Consider the following 14,258-nt stretch of genomic DNA (forward strand, 5'->3'; position numbering starts at 1 on the left):
TAACCTTCTACGCAGCTATTGGTCGACTGGCTTATTTTCTCCTCTTTTCAAACTAAGAAGGAAACGTCAGTTGCAGTCACCGACCTTTTGTTGGCACGTGCAGTGCAGATGATTCAAATGACTCCGGATGAAGCTGTGCCCTGATTGGTCCGTTTAAACCTTTATTATCCACATTTATAATGACCATGTTGTTGTTTTCCTCTATTTTCCTTTAAAGGGCATGTCATGAGTGAGTGTGCACAATTTCAGTAATTTGATCCGGTGCTACGGCCAGAAAATGTAGTGAAGTGCCTAAAAATGAGAGGGAGTCTGCTTTTATTTCCTCTTTTTCCGGTGAATGCTGTTTAATATGTTATCGCACTGCTGAATCGAACCCAGGCCCAGTTCCTGTTTCGCAGAATTCACGACCATCTCTTTCCCTGTGAGTCAGCAGGAATGTGAGGAATGACCTATGCAATGACTGAGTCTTTCCCACCCAGCTCCCATCTGCCCATTTTTAGGCATACCCAGGTTCAGCTCCACTTTAATTTCTTCAGTTTGTCATCCTTTTCCCCCTCTTTTTTCTTCTGGCACATTTCTTTCCAAATGCTTTCTTCTCTTTAGTCAGCTCACTACTTTAAATTGCCACAAATTATAGCAACATATGAGTTAGAGTAGGGAGGAAAGCATGCAGCACAGTATTTTATCAGGCCACAGCAAGCTTTCAAAAGAATGAGCGGTCATCATCTCTCATGAGATCTGCCCCCTCCTCCTCCAGGACCAACTGGGAGGGTTACATCAATCTTCTTTTCAAAACCCTCTTGTTTGGTTAACAGGATTCTTTGTGTTGGAATAAAAAGACACGCAAAGTGTATAAACTCTGCATGTCTTAACGGGTGCAGCAGGAAGAGCTTCAAGTGTGCGCTTGTGCGTAAAGTGGATCAGAAAGGGCAGCGCGAGGAGCCGCTTATCTCTGCGTGTGCTGACAAGATCCTGCTGTCGTCTCAAGGAGACGCCTGTCTCTTATTTGACAGGCGTCTTATACCCTGTTACACACGCAGCTGTCAGGGACATGAATGCATCTGTGTCAGTGACTGCAGGTGTTCCTTTTCTACACACGCTCGCACGTCTTAATTAGTCTTCTCGCTTCAAAAATGCTTTTGATCTATTAGTTGCCCCTGAAGTGGATCAGCGAGCGTTTCAGTGGGCCTCCTTGTCATCTCCATCATTGCCTCCTGCTGACTTGCCAGGTTAAATTACCGCCAGAGTGGAGGGGACACCTGGGTCTCGACCTGGACGGATCAGCACGCGTCTTTCTTTGAGCACCAACTGTTGTCGTAGCTGTTTCTCATCATCTGCTCAGGACCAGGCCCTCCCGTCTCCATATGAGTGGCTTCACAGCTCTTGTCATCACCAGACTATTAGCTGTCCGTTGGTCCTGCTGACCCTCGTCCACCGTACCACACACGAGCAGAGCTGAGCAGGGTCTTTTTAGTACCTGTAAAGCTATATTTCCAGGATTGTGACCCAGCTTATTAACAGCCAAATGTGACAGTAGTGAAGAGAACAGTTCTATTTTTTTTTAAAACAAACTCATTTACGGAGTTGCATTGTAATCGACTATAACCAATCGACTATAACCAGGTTGTTTGTTTGTGCATTTCCTGCCTTTTATTTTGGGGATTTATTCTTTTATTGAGTGTTGTATTTCTTGTGCAGCTGGATGGGACCGTGGATCTGGACGAGAGGCGTCTTATCCGTTCAGCAATCCGTGAATTAAGGAGGAGGGAGATCGAGGACATGGAGGCCGCTCTGGCCACTAAGAGATTTCGTCCCACACGGCTCAAACTGCAGGAGGACAAGGAGAACCAGCACAGGTATACAAGCTCTGATGTCAACTTTTAAAGTAATGGTCCTTTCCTGATATAAATTTGCCACTTTGTTTAGGAAACAGTGAAAATCCATTCTCAGTTTTTCAAGGGCAGACCTTAAGCTCAGTCACATCCAGAAAGTTTTAACTCAGCTTCGATTCTGTTTTGTCAATAAATACGTTTTTTGCTGGGTAGGCTAAAAGAAAGCCGGTTACCTTAATATGACTGTTAACATGAGATTATTTGTGTTTAAGAAGCCCTAGCATGCAGCAAATCTCAAAGTAGAGATTGATAAACTTGTGAAAGTTATATTTTCCACTTTATACCTTTTAGTCATAGAAGTGTTTGTTTCACACCACACATCAGATAATAAACTATGACTACTGGCTAGCTTCAAACTAAAGTAAAAATACATTTTATTCAGAAATATCAAGTGTCTACTGTACTCTATTTGAATACATTAGTATTCCCAAAGTGGTATTTCTCACTGGTGTGATGTAGAGTTTCTCATCCTGTGAGTCATGTGTCCCTTCAATGTGAACAATTGTAGGAAACTGCAGATTATTAGGGAACTGTGTCAGTCTATGAGTAAAGGCAAAGGTAATAAAATGAGCATTACAATGAAAACGTGAGCCAATTCTGTCCAATCGCTAACAGGTCTCTCTATTTCTGCACTAGTGTTTCCTCTGATGGGCTTTTACTCATCCAGGAAAGTTGTGTTATCTTGGAATTGTCTTTCTCTGTGTGACAGTAACAGAAGGGCCTCAGGATGCAGCCTGTTCTGTTGTGCTGAGATAATGAGCCCACTTTCATTGTTCTTCATTGTTGCGACATACAAATAAAGTAAAACTGGTCCTTAGAGGAACATTCCTCCAGTGGAAATAAAAAATATTTCTTACAGTATTTCTAAAAAAAAACCCTCTGGTTTTGGGTTTGAGGTTGATTGTTTTCAAAGTATCCGTCCAATAACCACAACTACCGCTAAATAAAATAAATTGAAGTATTCATATTAAGTCGGAATGATCCATCATCAGATTTTCATTTCAGTGATTCCCTGATTGATGACACCATTAAGGATAAGGATAAAAATGACCACTATGACCATTATGACCACTTCACTGTCGTTATTTCAGGTCCGAATCTGCAGAGAAGTTGGACGTCCTTTCAAAAAAGTTGCAGTCAGTCCAGGACATTGATGAGCTCACCAAAATGGTATTAAGAGGGGGAAAAAAGCATGAAATGTGCCGATTCTTCTTACACGCGTCCCCTGGTGACTAATTTCTCGGTTTCTCTGTGAAGCTCCGTGCAGCCAGCGAGTACGAGGAGAGGAAGATGATCCGAGCAGCCATCCGAAAGATCCGAGACGAGCAGCAGCAAGGCGAGTGCAGCTGTTTGACGGCGCCGAGGGAGTCCGTCCCACTGAGCGATGCACCTTCTCACCCATTCGATCAACATGTGGCAGCAGTTGTTTGTGAAATGCAGCATGTTTCTCTCCCTGTTTTCTGGCATCTTAAATGCAGATTTTGAACAGGAAGCTCTCAGCATCCATAATTACACAGTTGTTTACAGAAATCCTCCGTGTTGTTCATTCCTCGGAAATTTGGGACAAAGCCAGTCTCTCTGGTCGAGAATCCTGACAGAACCGTAATCAGTTTTGGGATGATTAAGTAATTCTGCTTATTTTCCTGCTGTGTGTCAAATGGGCATGTAAATGCTGTTAAGTGGCGTTGCAGTTTGTCGATGGTCACCATGGGAACAGTAGTAGATTTACCTATGATGCTGGATCAGATAGTGGATTCCTGTCATTCTTTAGTGCTGTCTGGTCTGCATGAGGCCCCTGTCACCCCGGAGCCGCTCCAGGCCACCTATGACAGATCCATCCTGCGTCTGGTCACGTCTGTAAATGTGTGTGTCTGATCCGTCCCTGTTCCTTCTTTTAGGAAATGCAGAGAAGAGTAAAGCTACAGTTCGCTGTCTGGACCCTGAGAACGTGGAGCCCCAAAGCAGCTTGGGAACTGTGGTGAGTAGCGCAGAGAGTGATCGGTGTGGTTTTTCCGAGGTTATCCCGATGGACTCCAAATGTCACATTACAACTGGTGGGAAAAACTGTCTCAAATGAGATATTTGGTTGTGACGACCGTCCTTGCGCAATACAATCAAAATTTCAAGATGACGGACAGCATAAAGTTCAATTTCACTTGCTAAAGTGTAGAGGTGCCGAGACGTTCTGATCTAAATGAAATAAATTACCGGTAGTTGTGACTTAAGAGCAGAAAACACCTCAATGTGTAATATTCTGAAGCCAAATGTTTTTTTACGATATCAATTTTTGGTTGGGTTTTGTGCTGGTGTGTAAATTAAATTCCTCTTTTGTAGGTTCACATAAAATAAGTCAAGTGATAGTATCTGAGGTATTTAACATAACGTATTTAACATATGGTAGACTGACGCTCATGACAGCAAAAATAAGTTAAGGACCGACTACGTTGCGGGCGGAGCGTTGTTTTCATGGCAACAGAGACCATTGAGGTTTCCTGGTTGCCACAATGAAGAATGCAACAAACAACAACAGGCATTGTGACAGAAGTCACACACCACGTCAGGACGCTCATCTGGTTGCCACAGAGCGAGGAACGCATTATTGCTTTTGTTTTTTATGTTCTTTACTAAATATGAAAACAAGGTAGTTAGTGCTTGTTGTTCAGTTCAGATAATAACCTGTCACACTGAGACACTTTAATTTTAACCTTATATTTAAGGCAAACGTGGTGATTCACATATTTCAAAGATATTTTCATATTTTGGTTTGATTTCATACTTTACCAGCGCGGTTGTGTGTTTATCTGTGGTTTCCCTCTACTGCTTGGCCCTCTAGTGGACAATGGTGGATATAGTCATAGTAAAAACTTTAGTCTCAGCATGGAAAATAAAATTAGAGTGCTGCTGGAAAGAAGCTGTGAAAACAAATTCTGACTGTGGATCTGACAGTAGCCGACTCTTATCTTATCTGCTGTGTTTGATCAGAGTATCTTATTCTGACAAATGGTTTGTTTCCACTGGACTGAGATTTCGCAGGCTTGCTCGGGTTTAAGACCGCTGTTGCTTTACCGTAATCATTTTGATGAATGGACATGCACTTTAACCACACTTATATGCTATTTATATGAGTTACCTCAGAAATATGAAGGGGGGAGGAATTCAAAGGTTGTTGGTGTCGGTTCCTTTGTCTGTTGTGTGTGCCTGTGTGCACGTGTGCGTGTGTTTGCATTGTCCTCACATAGGAAGTGACGATAGCACAATGTTGACATCACAGGATGCGCTAACATTTAAGACTTATTCCATCACTTCCTGCCAGCTGAGCACTAGCTGCGTCAACAGACCTGTCAGCCTCTGGGGGGGGAGGGGGGGAGACTCAGCGCTCTCGGCAGGGGGGCATCAGACAGACGGACGGACAGGCAGGCATGTGGCCCACCAGCAGTCTCTGAGGAGTTTAGTCTGTGCTGGAATGGGGATGCCGCCAAAAACAACATCAAGAGGCAGCAGCAGCAGGGCTCCTTCCTCTCACATCAGAGCAGCGGATCTCTTTGAGCTGAGAGCAATTGTCCCGGGGCAGATGGGGGTCTTCGATTAGGCAGGCAGCGACACACAAACGCTCACAAGCAATATTTTGGACTCCCAAATCCCAGCTGTTTGAAACAAACATGCAAATTGGATATACATGTCCCATATTTGTCTGTTTTTAATAATTTGGGTTTTACAGTACTCTTTAATGGCTGTCTTAATAGTAAATTTTACAGGGCTAGGAGACCTGAGAGAAAGGCATATGGAAAAGCTTTCTCATGCATATAGATACACATTATTTAAGATAGAAATGCATAGAACAGGGAATTCACAAAAATTAAAACCATTCAAAATTTTAGTTAGTTTCCAATATGGAAGAAATTTGGGGAGAAAATAGGTCAAAACAGAGTCTTAGAAGTTAATGGGTCAACCAGGCAACCCTGGAAAAAAGTGTGTATTTATGGGGGGTTCAGATCCCTATGGAGAGAGAATGGGAGGGTAGGGAAGTCAGGGGAGTGGCCTGCTGGTATTATGTGTGGTGTTGGTGTTGGTGGTGTGTGTGGTTGTGTGTGTGCAGATGTGAGTGTGTATGATGTGAGTGAGGGAGAAAAGCACCAGTCAGAGTAACGGACGTCCTGACTTCAAGAGGCTTACAGCTGAGAGAGAGGGGGGCAGTCGGTCAAGTGAAGCGAAGGTAAATGCCATTCAGATTTTTCTGTCCTTTGTCACAGATCAAACTTTCTTTTTAAACTTTTGCATTTGTTGTTTTATCTACATTTTGGATCTCACATTTTATTCCACTGAACAGAGAGACTGGACTTTTATTTTACTCATCTCCCAGAAGGAATTGCTTTTTAGATTCTTTTCTTTAGTCTTAATAATTATAGGAATTAGGCAATACTGACATTGACACTATGCTTGACCTGAACCTGGATCATTATTTTCCTCAGGAGTCAGCACAATAACTTGCCTCACCTCAAACACAGGTGAGTTGGGTGAGCAACTGGTGTAGTTGTGATCTCATCACAAACAAGTAAGAGTCTTGGGTTAACTGTCTAAAAACTGTATTAAATAATACAGAAGATTTAAAGACTTTTGGGGGGGAAATGGTGTGGAAAGATGGCTTGGATGCATAAACTTGGAGTTAAATGGAAGGGAGGCTGAGGGCTCAGCAGAGTGCGTGTGTGAGTGTGATTGCTCCCCCCTTTCTGCTACTGTATTTCATTTATTGGAGGTAAGCCGAGCATGTGGTTCCTCCGTCTGCAGTCATGGAAAATGAGCCACCGGGTTTCTTCCCGGTTCCACGTGGAGACTTGGGAGACCCTGAAATGTTGAGACTTTGCAACTTCAGCACTGAATTTAAGCTTTATGGAAAACTGGAAGTTGTAAAGCAGGAGTGTCGATCAGTAGCTGATCTCATTGTTGGCTCAGTCTTTCCCTCATTGTTATTTTTTTGAAAGTTGAGGAATCAGAGGAATCCAGATGGCCCACGCCTTGCTGTGGTCACAGGAGAGGACAGTTGTTTTTTGTGTTTACTGGTTTGTGCTTTTGCAATTATGGTTCCAACACAAAATGGGCCTTTGAGGTCAGATGGGAAGAGTGGTCCGGGCGAAGCACTGGAGCAGGACAACATTACTCTCGGTTTCACTCTACCAGGTCTGAACTGCTGAGGCCAGATGGAAGCCGCTAATGACAGCACGGTGGCTGGCAGCAGGTCTGCAGCTCTGGCCTCCATCTCCAGTTCCACTTTATCTTCCCTTCTTTTTTTCCCTCCTTCTGCCTGACTGTCTGTGAGAAATATGTTCCCTGTGGTTTAGTGGGAGCTGTGAAATGATGGCTTTCTGTCTGGAAGAGGAGGGCGACGTGAACAGAGACTTGTCCTCTCTAATTGTGTTTATAGCTCAAACACAATTATCTCCCCCTGTGACTCTTTGATTGAGTGACTCCACTTAGAGAGTGCCCTTTGTGTGTGACCTCTCGCATTATTACACTGTAGTGTCTTCAGTCTAGTCTTATTGTTGCTGTGGACAGAGTGTCCACTTCACCAAGACACATAAAGCATTTCATATGTTTTATGTGACATCTTGTCACACCTATTTTTATTTGGGATTGTGGCTGGGCATATATCAGTGGAGAAAGTTTGACACTGGAGCCACATAAGGGCTACAAAACCATATTTTACTTGTGTTTGTTTAATCTTATCTTGACTACATTATGTGAAAAGATTAGGTTCAGTTCTTCCTGTTGGCGCCTGCGTCTCCTGGCTGATCTGATCAGCTCTGCAATCAGCCTGGAAGCAAGGGAATGTTTCTCAGTTCCCAGCTTTCCAGCTTGTGTTTGATCAGTTCTCTGGCTATTCATTGTGTTGATTTGTTTTTTTTCTTATAAATTGTTATTTATCAAATCATGTAATCAGATTAAATATAGAATCAGCTGTTAGTGCCAAAGATTTTTCCCTTACAGTTGGACTCAGAGTGTCATGTATTAAGGAAATATATGGTACTGAGTTGAAGAACGTGTGTTTGGGCTCTGAGGAGCCATTCTTTTAGTAAAGGTAGCCAAGCAAAGAACATAGTGCTGCCTTGCGCGACGACAGTCTTTACTCTTGTGGCACACAAGGCGCTCCTCTTCCCCTCTCAAATGTATACAACAGAAGAGTAAACATATCTCTGCTTTTTCAGCTGTTAGGATGGTCCTCATGGCCAGAGCCTTTGACCTGACCTCTTGTAAACTCATTATAGCCTGATCTCGAGCAGATGATGGCTGAACGAATCTAGGTTTTTTCGAGTTAACTGATTAACTAAATGTAGTGATCTGTATTCTGTTTCTGTTGTTTTGTGCAGGAGACCGAGAAAGAGAGCAGGGAGCAGGATTTGCTCAGCCACCAGGCAAAACAAAGCAGGGAACTGCAGAGAAGAGGTGAGTTGCCAAGCCAGGAGGGTAGAAATGCTCTTAGAACCTGGAGCCAACACTGACCATCTCTCTGAAGCTGCATTCATTAGGCCTCTTTGCAATTTCCTCTTTGCTGCCTGTTAAAAAAAAAGTCAGTTCAAGGAGGCATTCTCCTGAGGTGGCGATCAGGAGGTCATATTAGTCCAGACTCTTTAAGCTCCTTTATTGAAGTGTTTTAACTGTTTGGAGTCGCTCAAAGCCAGAGGCTCAACAACTTTGTTTTTTTTAAAGTGTGAGGTAATTTTTTTAACCCCACCATTAATGAAGTAGCATGAATGCAAGCCTTCAGGGTCAATGAATGTGTTCGGTTCACTTGTGTATTTTAACCTTGCAGGCACAGGGCTGACGATAAATGGCTTATAAACTGTGAAAAGTACACGCTAGAGGTGTCATGAATGTTACAAATGATCCTATAGTGTGTGTCCAACCTCAGCAAAAACAGTTAATTAAACAGGCTTATCTTTGGCTATGTTTTTTTTCTTCATCTTAATCTCTGGTCCAGCTGGCCTAAGCTTGGCTGTCATAACAATATCATTCTGTGTGGCCTGGAGCACCTTGGACATGCTTCCCAATGTGCTCCTCCTGGACCAGGACGTGGTGGTTGGTGGTTATGAGAAGAAACAGAATGGGGAAACTCGGCGACCACACCTCTACTAAATAAAGCAGATGGCAAAAAAGCAATAATGCTTATATATAACCCGTCTTGGCATAGAAACCATCTGGTGTTCTTATTTTGTCTCTGCCTTACAATGTAAGCCAGGGTAAAACCTGGGTCAACACATAAAGACCACCATAGAAAAGCAAAGGCGGAAATTTCCTTTTAAAGTGGACACCATTCAACAACGATGCAAAGCGTGGTGGCTGGGAAACGACAGAGTAGCCGGGCTGGGCCATTGTTTTTGTTTTTTTTAAGTAATGCACAGTAGCGACAGTAAAAATGGCTGGAAATACGAGACCAAGTAAGACGGTCACTGGTGGGTTATTTTTGCTGTGAGTGCGGCAGAATCGTGCCTATACATTTCAAACAATGAAAAACACTTAAAGTACAGTTACCACAATGACCATTTGTCCAGCTGTACTACGTTCTAATCTAAGCTGTAACTGGAGGGGCTGTGTTTTTGGAAATTGAATGTTTGCAGAGACTCTCTAAGGAATGTGTGTCTCATGTCCTGAAAAAGAGAAAAACTTGCATACGTTGGAGTCTAGACCGTAACTCCGGTTCACACTCAACCTTTTGAAACACAAGGAGAAATTCCAGGATACCAGGACACGAGTCATGCGAAACTATCAGCTCATTCACACCAGAACTGCAACTGTAACAGCTGGAATGTAACAGCTGGAATATGGAGGCATGTTTGAAAGTCTGCTGATGTGTCATGAGATAATCCTAAGGATGGAACCAAGGAAAACTACCTTCAACATCTTTAAAGGCTTTTCTTCTTTATTTCTTCTTTATTAGCTTTAATTGCATTTGGGTGCATAAACATGTTACATTACAAGCTAGATCAAATATTGTAATCATCTGTAGTAAGTGTGTTCTATAGGGAACTTCCTCTGAAAACCTGTCCCCTGTCTCTATCACCAAAGTGTGAGAGCCTATCTTGACCTGTTGAGGGCAAAGACAAACACATCTTTGTCAGATCATCTCTTCCCTGGGAAAGAAGGGTGGTCGGCTTTTGTTTATGGGGTAGATATTGATTGATTGATGTGGACACATGAGAGCAAAAATACAAACTGTTGTTACAGGGAAAGTGGGGGATTTTCCCAGAAATCTCCTCACAATGGGCATGGCAGCTGCCCATCCATCCATCCATCCATCCATCCATTCTCTGCCGCTTATCCGGGGTCGGGTCGCGGGGGCAGCAGCCTAAGGAGAGAATCCCAGACTTCCCTCTCCCCAGCTACTTCCTCTAGCTCATCCGGAGGGATCCCCAGGCGTTCCCAGGCCAGTCGAGAGACATAGTCTCTCCAACGTGTCCTGGGTCTCCCCGGGGGTCTCCTACCGGAGGGACATGCCCTGAACACCTCACCAGGGAGGCGTCCAGGGGGCATCCTGACTAGATGCCCAAGCCACCCCATCTGGCTCCTCTCAACGCGGAGGAGCAGCGACTCTACTCCGAGCTCCTCCCGGATGGCAGAGCTTCTCACCCTATCTCTAAGGGAGAGCCCAGCCACCCTACGGAGGAAGCTCATTTCAGCCGCTTGTACCCGGGATCTTGTTCTTTCGGTCATGACCCAAAGCTCATGACCATAGGTGAGGGTAGGAACGAAGATCGACCGGTAAATCGAGAGCTTCGCCTTTCGGCTCAGCTCTCTCTTCACCACAACGGACCGGTGCAGAGTCCGCATTACTGTGGACGCCGCACCGATCCGCCTGTCGATCTCCCGCTCCATTCTTCCCCCACTCGTGAACAAGACCCCGAGGTACTTAAACTCCTCCACTTGGGGCAGGATCTCCTCCTTTACCCGGAGAAGGCACTCCACCTTTTTCCGGTTGAGAACCATGGCCTCGGATTTGGAGGTGCTGATTCTCATCCCAGCTGCTTCACAGGCGGCGGCGAACCGATCCAGTGATAGTTGGAGGTCACGGGCCGATGAAGCCAACAGGACCACATCATCCGCAAAAAGCAGAGACGCGATCCTGAGGTCACCAAACCGGATCCCCTCAACACCATGACTGCACCTAGAAATTCTGTCCATAAAAATTATGAACAGAATCGGTGACAAAGGGCAGCCCTGGCGGAGGCCAACCCTCACCGGAAACGAGTTCGACTTACTGCCAGCAATTCGGACCAAACTCTGGCACCGATCGTACAGGGAGCGGACAGCCCGTATCAACGGGCCCGACACCCCATACTCTCGGAGGACCCCCCACAGGACCCCCCGGGGGACACGGTCGAATGCTTTCTCCAAGTCCACAAAACACATGTGGACTGGTTGGGCAAACTCCCATGTACCCTCGAAGACCCTGCTGAGGGTGTAGAGGGTAGCTGCCCATTTTCTATAGTGTGAGGGTTTATAGAAGGGCTGATGGACTTTGGCTGTTACTTTAGCCACAGTTGAGCGGTAATTGAGTTCGGCTTGATTGCATCATTAGATAGACGCTGCTGTCCATCGGACCATTTTAGACAAACACATGGCAGCCAGTTATTGTCCTAATTGTGTTTCTCAATCATGGTTTTTATTCAAGCCATATTACGTAATCACCTGGTTTGTTAGTAGATTAGTTATTGTACAGCATTTATAAAAAAAATCTTTGAAGGAAGGAGTGAAAATCCAAATCAGCCTTGTTTAAATGTGGAAAAATCCTGTCAAAAGAGTCGCCTGTCAGACCCAGAATAACTTGTGACTTTGCTATTTAGTCTAATTTTGTCGGACTGCAAATCTGGATCTTGTGTTTCTTCATTCTTCATTCCATTGTGGGGGCCCATGGCCTTAGACATTCATAGTGGCCCTTGCTATAGTATCTCAGGGGCCAGATGTGGGCAGAAGGCCTTGTTTTGAATGTGTTTCTCTGAGACAAAAGGAAAAGAGGACAAATCCATCAACCCTCTTTTCAACCACATTTCCTTCTTTTAACTTTCGTACCACCAACCGTTCGGACCACTCTCTTTAATGTGCGCTCGCTAACGCAATCTCACACATCTTGCTCAGGAACTGAGGCCGGTCTGGAGGAAATGCCCACATCCCCTCATGTCTCCACGTGCCTGCTCTCTGATTGCAGGAGAGATTTTTTGGGCTGACTTCTCGTGGGGCGCCAGTGAACTAAAGTATTCCATTTACATCATCTCGATCTAAACCCCCCACCATCCTCACTCATTCGGGAATGTGTCTCCATTTTAAAATAATGATGATAGACTGAGATTTAGCATCAGAAAACAATAACACGGCAGTTATAATAAAGAGAGACTTGTTTATTCTTGTTTTTTTTCTGTTGCAGGTTCCAACTCAAGCATGGTGTTGGTTCTTGATCACCTGGTGAAAGATGATGGGCCTGGATCTCTTCTGATCCATCCTCAGACAGAGGCCATAACTGCAGAGCCGGACCTCCTTTCTCACTGCCAAAAGTCTGAACCTTCTGCTTCAGATCCAAGCATGAGCTCTGTGCTTTCCACGTCTAGTTTGGATTGTATGGCTACGGAGAAAAGCCTTGGCTCAGCCTACCGAGCCCGACTAGACTCCGCTGCCTCAGACAAGAGTCAAAGTTCCTCACAGCGTAGTCGGGTCAACTCCGGGGCATCGGAGCAAAGTGTCGACTCCTACATAAGGGCAAGGTTGGGCTCAGATGTCTTAGGCTCCAATATTGCACCTGGATTTGATTCTGACACTTCAATTAATCTGATCGGTTTGTCCAGGAAACGAAGCGACTCAGGAGCATCCAGCCACAGTGGGAGTACGACTTCAGAAGAGAAGGGCCCAACACAGGAGGTGGAGGTAGCTCGAAGTGGTTCCACTTGCAGCTCGGATTCAGAAGCTGAGAGCAGAAGCATCCAGACACAGCCCAATGAGGATCAAGTCACGAATCAAGAGCAGCCCGCTGGTGCCGTTTTCTCTCTGAGACATCGTCCTAATGGCCTTCTCAATGGCGGCGCCAAAGAAAAAACTGATTTGCTTAAGCAAAAGGTGGCGTATACAACCTTTCTGTCATACTATTGGCTGGTATTTTTGCATCTGCAACATAAAGACAGGGAGCTCAGATGCCAAATTCAGTTATGATAAGATAGATTGTTATGTTATTTGTTCTAAGACTTTTTAATTATAGGGTTTATCAGAACTGCACCACTAGAGTGGGCTGTTGAGCCACGCAGCAACCTATGTTCCGTCATCTCCTTAGTATCTCTGACAAGGGGAGCACAGGCTACGTTCTTGGGTGAAACCAGGTCACATCGGCATCCATAAACACATCCTACCGAGGTTCTCTGAGAACTTGTTACTTAGCTACACAAATAAACCCTGCACCTGATGGACTCTGCTTCACCTCAGCAGTGTGTCAGTTCTACCTGCTGCCAGAGAGGCAAAGACACACTGTAATGGGCCAGAGGTTCTGCGACTCTTCATCCTACAGAACAAGGAAGGCTTGGAGCTGCTGCTTCGGCACCAGCAGTTAACTGTTGAGCAACATTTCCTTCTCAGGGGCTCCGGTCGCCATGACGCCACCATGTCACTTTACTAAATGTGTTTATCCAAGGCTGGCCCCGGGCTTCTTTTATTGTTCAGTGCAATATATGCTCATGCTTGCTCTCCTGGAAATAACGTAAACACTCTGGGGCCCATTTTGACCTTCACGCCAAAAAAAGAACAGGGACCACTTCTTCACTCCAAACACAACAGTTACATAATGAAAACACAACCGGTTCATTCTGTATTTCGGATCACATTGGGGACTGTGTGTGTGTGTACGTGTACGTGTACGTGTGTGTGTGCGTGTGTGTGGTGACCCTGCAGCCATCCATGTAGCGTCTGATCCCCTCATGAATGTGGTTTTCTGCCTTGTTAGACACAGAGCTGGTAAAACACTCCTGTTTCTATGTTGATGTACTTGTACTATGTTCATGTTTCTTTTCTCCTTCATTTTAGCTCCCAGCTAACGGCTATCTGCCTGCTTCTAATGGCAAAGCAAAGGATTCTGGTAAGAAAATTCTGACCTAATATCCCAACAGATATTTTTTATAGGACTTGTTAAACAGAGAATTGATTAGAGAATTTAAGTTTCTTTAGTATTTGGACAAAATTGTCTGTCAGTGTCATGTTGTTAAAAATGTAGGAACTGTGAGACAGTGAAGCGTCAGAGATGGATGCGTCCTGTAAAATAAAGGGGATGGAGAGATCTGGAGAGGGAGGGAAAATGAGAAATGGAAGTTTGTCTTGGAGAAGATGAAAGGAAGAGATTAAATG

General features: G+C 44.7%; 1 protein-coding gene across 6 annotated transcripts in view; it reads left to right on the forward strand.

The window, feature by feature from the left end:
* The window catches only part of smtnb (smoothelin b), a 35,423-nt gene that overhangs the window by 8,107 nt on the left and 13,058 nt on the right, over nucleotides 1-14,258 (forward strand). For 4 of the 6 annotated variants that reach the window (XM_029829051.1, XM_011615688.2, XM_029829053.1 and 1 more), the window contains exons 2-9: nucleotides 1,699-1,856; nucleotides 2,984-3,062; nucleotides 3,150-3,228; nucleotides 3,791-3,870; nucleotides 8,255-8,330; nucleotides 12,304-12,637; nucleotides 12,719-12,986; nucleotides 13,941-13,992. In XM_029829051.1, coding sequence (XP_029684911.1) covers nucleotides 1,699-1,856; nucleotides 2,984-3,062; nucleotides 3,150-3,228; nucleotides 3,791-3,870; nucleotides 8,255-8,330; nucleotides 12,304-12,637; nucleotides 12,719-12,986; nucleotides 13,941-13,992 — 1,126 coding nt within the window. The other 2 variants (XM_029829054.1, XM_029829055.1) reach the window with 2 other exon arrangements.

Source organism: Takifugu rubripes, chromosome 21 (genome assembly GCF_901000725.2).
Source record: "Takifugu rubripes chromosome 21, fTakRub1.2, whole genome shotgun sequence".
Taxonomy (NCBI): Eukaryota; Metazoa; Chordata; class Actinopteri; order Tetraodontiformes; family Tetraodontidae; genus Takifugu; species Takifugu rubripes.